General features: G+C 48.1%; 1 protein-coding gene across 1 annotated transcript in view; it reads right to left on the minus strand.

Annotated features, from left to right (window-relative positions):
• Positions 1-474: 474 nt before the first annotated feature.
• cacna2d3a (calcium channel, voltage-dependent, alpha 2/delta subunit 3a) overlaps positions 475-6763 on the minus strand; it is a 161179-nt gene continuing 154890 nt past the window's right edge. The window contains exons 35-37 of the mRNA XM_062542042.1: positions 3437-3554; positions 1082-1159; positions 475-601 (exon numbers count right to left, since the gene is read on the minus strand). Of these exons, the coding sequence (XP_062398026.1) occupies positions 509-601; positions 1082-1159; positions 3437-3554 (289 nt within the window). The 3' untranslated portion in view covers positions 475-508. The remainder of the gene's footprint in view (positions 602-1081; positions 1160-3436; positions 3555-6763) is intronic.

Raw genomic sequence — 6763 nt, forward strand, 5'->3', positions numbered from 1 at the left:
GTCACAGTTGTATGGTTACCACTTGCAAATTAAAGATAAACTTTCTCTTTTTTTTTCTAAAACATACTTACATATTCATAATTCATTTTCATATACTTAAATATTTCATATTAATATGTATATCTATCCACATATCATTTTTTTTTATACTTAGTTCAGAAAACTCAACAAACATGGCAGTATTACACCAGCCAAACACTCATGTTTTTTTTATTTATCACATTTATTCGTAAAGTCATGAACGTCCATAAAAACGTCTTCATGGGGGGGTAGGAGTGACTCTCATTGCGCTGCAGGGGGGGGGGGGGGGCTGTGTCTGAGTCCTTGGTGAAACCGGTTGGTCTTGAACTGCTTTCTTTTTTTCATCATCGCGTGGTGGGACATAACTAATTTTTTTAAACCTGTTTTATATTATGTTTATTTTTTTCTCTCTTTTTTTTTTGCATGCCTAGCCAAGCTGGACGGTGCCGAGCCAAGCCTGAGGTCTGGGATGGAGAGTCATCGGTCGTCACCTGGGGTAGAGGGCGGCCAAAAGGGCGAGCAGTGTTGCTGTGAGAGACGGGGTCAAGCCGTGGGCACCGCCGCACTCCATAGAGTTTTCCTACAGGGAGAGAAAGAGGACAAAAACAGACAACCTGTCAGAGAGAGGCCTGTATTTGTAAATACACGGTACAAAAGTCTGGAGCCTGGAGTTAAGTCAGTGTGTGTTTGTGTTTGCACATGTTGCTATGATATGCGTTTGGGGTCCTCGTTAAGGTTAGTGACACGCAATGACATGTACTAACATGATTGATTACTTACATAACGACACTGCAATCAACACAGTTGATACAAAGTGGGACAGAAATGGTGGTGACCTAACTCTAATTTATGTGCTCTTAATATTTTGGCAGCCATTAGTGCCAGGCGGCGTTTGTGGTTGACTGACTAAGAGTTGAGAGATGCTGTGTGTGTGTGTGTGTGTGTGTGGTGTGTATGTGTGTGTGTGTGTGTGTGTGTGTGTGTGTGTGTGTGTGTGTGAAAAAGTGTGTGTGTGTGTGTGTGTGTGTGTGTGTGTGTGTGTGTCTGTGAATGCCCTCACCTCAGGGTGGAAAGGGTGACAGGTGTCTGGCCTCCTCCGGTCCTTCTGAAACCTCAGCCGGTCACATTTCAGAGACTCGTTATGTGCAGAGAGGTCAAGGATGGAAACCCTGCAAGCTAACGCAACACAGTGCAATGCCCTAGAGAGCAACCACACCACACACACAACACCACACCACACCCCACCCCACCCCACCCCACCCCACACCACACCACACCACACCACACAGGACACAACACTGGACAAAAGGGACATGCAATAAGCAGGAAAACTCAACGGCGCTATACTGTAAGTCACCTACAGCTAACAACGTACACAATATGTATAACAGAACTGTGCTCAGATCTCTACCCACTTTGTGACCCCCCCCTCTCCCTGAGCTCCCAGAAAAAAAGAGAGGGAAAAGTGAAAAAGAGAGAAAGAGAGAAAGAAAGAAAGTGAAGAACGCGAGGAAGCCACACTGGCTATGGGCCCTTATGTGTTGTGTTCTTTTGTAGTGGGGTGTCTGTTATTGATCATTTCCCCATCTCGGCCTGTTGTGAAACGCACCATCTGGTCCGCCTCCTTTGAGAGCGAAAGAGAGTGTTGTAAAAAAAATGAGAGCGAAAACACGAAAAAAATAATACCAGAAGAAAAGCACAAGTCCGTCACAATGAGATCTCAGCATTTCAACAAACACTTCACATTCTTTTTCATCTCCCGACATAAAAATGAAATCAAATGAAAAGAAAAAAAAAAAATGAACAAAAGAAAAGAGCAAAATTCGAATGAGCAAATAAAGAGCAAATAATCCTCACCAACAACAAAAAGGAGCTAGCAAATACAAGCCACAAATTAAAATCATTTCTCTCTCTCTCTCCCCGTCTCCAATCTAAACCAGCCTCTCTGTAAAAACGAGGCAAAACAATCAGAGTGCCCATTACAGCCGTACCGCGTACAGCGTGCCCACCCTTCACATTTACGAGGTGAAACAAGGAGAGAAGTAGTTTTGCTGCGTTAAATGACTACATGAAAGACGCCCTGCTGCAGTGCTGTCATTCTCTCTTTCTTTCCGCTCCATCTGATCCCTCGCTCTCGCTCTCTCTCTCTCTCTCTCTCTCTCTCTCTCTCTCTCTCTCTCTCTCGAGAAAAGAGAGAAAGAACAGAAGAGAGTAAACCAAACAAACAGAGGGAGCCATGCCTTAGCAATAAGATGTCCTAATGAAAACCTGCCTGGTCGACCATCCACTGCTGGCAAACATGGTCACCTTATTACAGTCTTATTACCGTTTTATTACATGCAGTGAGGAGTGTGAACGGCAAGCTGTTAAGTGCGAACCTATGTGTGCGTGTGTGTATGTTTTTCAGTTAATGTGGGCGTGGGTGGGACAGAAAAAGAAAGGCAGAATGAGAGACAGGGACAGGGAGGGAGAGAGAGAGAGAGAGAGAGATAGAGAGAGAGAAAGAGAGAGAGCGAGATGGAGAGGGGGGTGGTTTGCAGCCCGAATAATGACAACAGACAAATAAATTAAAACCAACACAAATGTCAAGCGTACCCCATAAGTCCTTGTAGGCCTTGCTCGAGTCTGTTTCTCTAACAGGGGGATCAGAGATCACATAAACCGCATTGACTGATGTGTTACCAGTGTCTTGAACAATTTATGTTCAAATGGAAAAACACTGAAATGTTGTCTCCCGTCTTCCTCCGCTTCTCCCCCTCTCTTCTCCTCTTCCCTCCATTCCTCTCTCTCTTTCTCTCTCTCTTTCATTCCTTTCGTCGCTTATCCTCTCATCGCTTCTCAACTCTCCTTCTCCCTCACATTCCCCTCTTTTCTCTCCCCTCTCAGTCATCTCACACTCACTCCATTCCCCATCCTGTCCCTCTTGTCCTCCTCTTCCTCATTCTTCTCTCTCTATTGTTCTCTCTGCTCTGCGTCCTTCCTCCCATCAACGTCCTCCATCGCCCCTCTCCTCTCCTCCATACTTCCCTCCTCTCCTCTCCTCCATACCTCCCTCCTCTCCTCTGTGTTTCTCTCCCCTACAGCATGCCCCTCTCCTCTCCTCCTACATGCCCCTCTCTTCTTCTCTTCTCCTTTCCTTTCCACTCCAGTCTTCTCCTGCATGCCCCTCTCTTCTCCTTTCATCTCCTCTCCTCCTCTCTTCTCCTTTCCTTTCCTCTCCTCTCTTCTCCTACATGCCCCTCTCTTCTCCTTTCCTCTCCTCTCCTCCTCTCTTCTCCTCTCTCCACTCTTCTCCTGCATGCCCCTGTCCTCTCCTCTCCTCTCTTCTCCTCTCCTTTCCTTTCCTCTCTTCTCCTCTCCTCTCCTGCGTGCCCCCCTCCTCTCTTCTCCTCTCCTCTCCTCTCCTCTGGTAAAGGATATACATGATCTCAATGGGGTCCATGGTGACCGGTCCAGCTTCTCGACAGTCACACTTGTTGTCCACTACCACCATGAAGAGGTTACTGCTGGGGATCTGCTGGATGACAAACGACCTGCGGAAGACATGCACCAACACAAAATTACAGTAAGTGTGTGTGTGTGTGTGTGTGTCTGGATATATGTGTGTATTTGAATTTTGATTGCACACACATTCCAAAAAGGAAACAGGAAAAAAAGCAGATTTCCTTGACAGTTTGAAAGAACTAGGGTATTATGCCAAAAAGATAACAGATGTCTTCAGTCAAGTCATTCTTTATCTCTCCTTGACACACTCACACTCTCTCTCCCTGTCTCTCTCTCTCTCACACACACACACACACACACACATACTGTACACACACACACACACACACACACACACACACACACACACACACACACACACACACACACACACACACACACACACACACACACACACACACACACACACACACACACACACACACACACACACACACACACACTCACTCACACAAACACACACACAGCCGAGGGTGCAATATCTCTCTGCATTAATGAGCCCATGTGTGCCAAGTGGAGTCCTCTCCCGGGCCAACCTTACGGGCCGGCCGTGTCGGCGAGCCCAGCAAGCCCAGCGAGCCCAGCGAGTCCAGCCACTCTAGCAGATGTGCTCTCATTCGTTTCATCTTCAATCACCACTTTTATCATGTTCACCAGCGAGCCGCCCGGGCCATTACCAATGAAGTGTTGCAAAATATAAACCATTCGAAAAGGGAAAACAAATTGGAACCACACTCAAATTCCAGCGTGCTTTATGACATTCTCCCTGCGCTGTGTGTTTTTTTTATATGCCTCTGGAAGATGGAGCTGGAGTTCCGAGTCTGGCCTTGTGATTTATGCGTCTTTGCTAGAGACCTATGAAGAGGAGTAGTGAGGATGATCTCTCTCTCTCCCTCACACACACTTTCTTTCTCTTACTTCATCCCTCTCTCTCTTTCTGTCCCTCACTTTCTCTCTCTCTCACACACACACAGACATTTTCTCTCTTTTGTTCATCTCTCTCCCCTCTCTCTCTCTCTCACACACACACACACACTCTCTCACACACACACTCTCTCTCTCTCTCAAACTTTCCTTTCTCTCCCTCATTCCCTCTCTCTATCTCCGTTCCCCCTGCCTCTCTGCAGAGGGTGATTTATGGCTCTCGTCGTGATGCATTTATCACACTCGCCAGTGGATCCTCTGTGCTCCTCTCCTCTCCTCTCCTCTCCGCTCCTCTCCGCTCCTCTCCGCTCCTCTGCTTGTGAAAGCTGTGGCCTGCTCAATACAATCCAGACCCTCAGCCCTCCCCTACCCCCAAACCCCCCACCACCACCCCCCCTCCAGCCTCTATGGGACGCTCGGCAAGCACAAACACAGATTGGGGCAAGCTATGTCTAAAGACAAAGTCACCTACAGTAAACTCTGTGGACAGTAGTCACAACACCACCGTAACTCACTGCTGTGGGCTAATGCAAGCTGACTTAGATATGCTGACCAAGGCCAAGTTGCAAAGCCAGATGTATGACCTTGTCAAGCAAAGGAATGGATGGAAGATGTGTTCACGCACAGCGCGTTGAGCAAAAGGCAAAACCTTTTAGCGCCACAGGCTAACGTGGAATGCTGTGTAGCGTTAGCCAAGGGCAGATAGTCTCAAGCCGGGCTGAATGACAACTCAAACGCCATGTGCTTTCAGCCACAGAATTCAGTATAACTTGTGCCATTCACTACAAAACTAAAGGGGATAAACCGCTAACCTTCAGGCTCTCCAACTTCCCCCACGGCAGTGCTCCTCACTTCATTTAAGCTCAAATTAATGCAATTTCAGTGAAGCATCAAGTCAGCTAATTGCTTTGGTAAAGAAGCGGTCAGCCACCGGGCACACCGGGGCGGACCCTCTTTCCTAAAACCATGTGTGAACATGCAGCCATGGGTGAAAGTGCTAAAGGGGAAGCTGGCATAGGTCACGCAACGAGCCAGCTTTGCTTCCTGGACCCGACCCTTCCGTGTAGCCTCTCTACCACAACGGCAACCCCAAACAAAATAAACTTCCTGCACGAGCGCCGGGCCAGGGCCCAGCCCTGACCGCTGCCAATTGACTGCCGAGAGAATGACCCATCCAGCTGCATCTGAGTCAAACGGACTTAATAGAACTTAATTCCGTTCAGTGTGGTCCAGCCTCCAACAAGGCACCAGCCCAGGCCGACTCAATCAAGCCATTTAAGGGGCACATCAAACACTCCAAACCTCAATCAAACTCCGTGCAACTCAATCCAGCTGAGGCCAGCTCCATTCCGCCGGACAAATCCTCTCCTGATGCCTCCGAACGTCATCCGGGGCCGGCTGGCTCCACCAAGGCAAGCTCAATCGAATCAGCAGGGCCAGTCCACCTTAATCAAGCGATATTTAACAGAGCAGGGAAGTGCTGGCCAGAGGCAGGTCTTGGCGGAGAGAGATAAACACACGTCCCCGCTCAAGCCTCGTCTGGCCTTGTCCTCGCTAACGTGTCTGCAGACACACGCACACACACACACAAATATGCATATGCACAGACACTAAACAGGACACACACACACACACACACACACATACACTCTCTCTCTCTCTCTCTCTCTCTCTCTCTCTCTCACACGCACGCATGCACACACACACATACACACACACACACACACACACACACAAATTCTGCATTTATGAACACAAGCCAAGAACAAGACATAAGCAAGACAGAAAACAGACAGACAAAAAGACATATGAGAGACACAGGGATAGACAACCAGGCGCTGACTGCACCCCTTTTGTCACAATAATCCTTGCACACCCACATATACACACACATACACACACACACACACACACACACACACACACACACACACACTCACCAAAAAACACAGTCCAAGGCTCTGGCCAGTGCTCATTTTATCAGATGCAGGGAGAAAATATGCATCAAACGTATTCACTGCACTCACTCAGCATATCGTAACACACTATGAGACCTACAGACCCAGTCAGAGGTCTGCATGTTCGATCACACTATCAAACAACGCAACGCACTGTACTCTCGTCACGCGCGCCAACTACGCCTGACCCTCAGGTCTCAGGGCTCTGCTAAGGCCATGATTCTTCGTCTTCACGAGGCGTTCTGTAGGTTAGCGTTTTTAGTGGGCTATACATCACCGCGTAATATCGCTCGCTTTTGCGAACGAGGGCTGTTGGCCGGCGGCGGCCCCATTACAAAACGCTTTTTTAAGAAGTC

This window comes from Sardina pilchardus, chromosome 7 (genome assembly GCF_963854185.1).
Source record: "Sardina pilchardus chromosome 7, fSarPil1.1, whole genome shotgun sequence".
NCBI lineage: Eukaryota > Metazoa > Chordata > Actinopteri > Clupeiformes > Clupeidae > Sardina > Sardina pilchardus.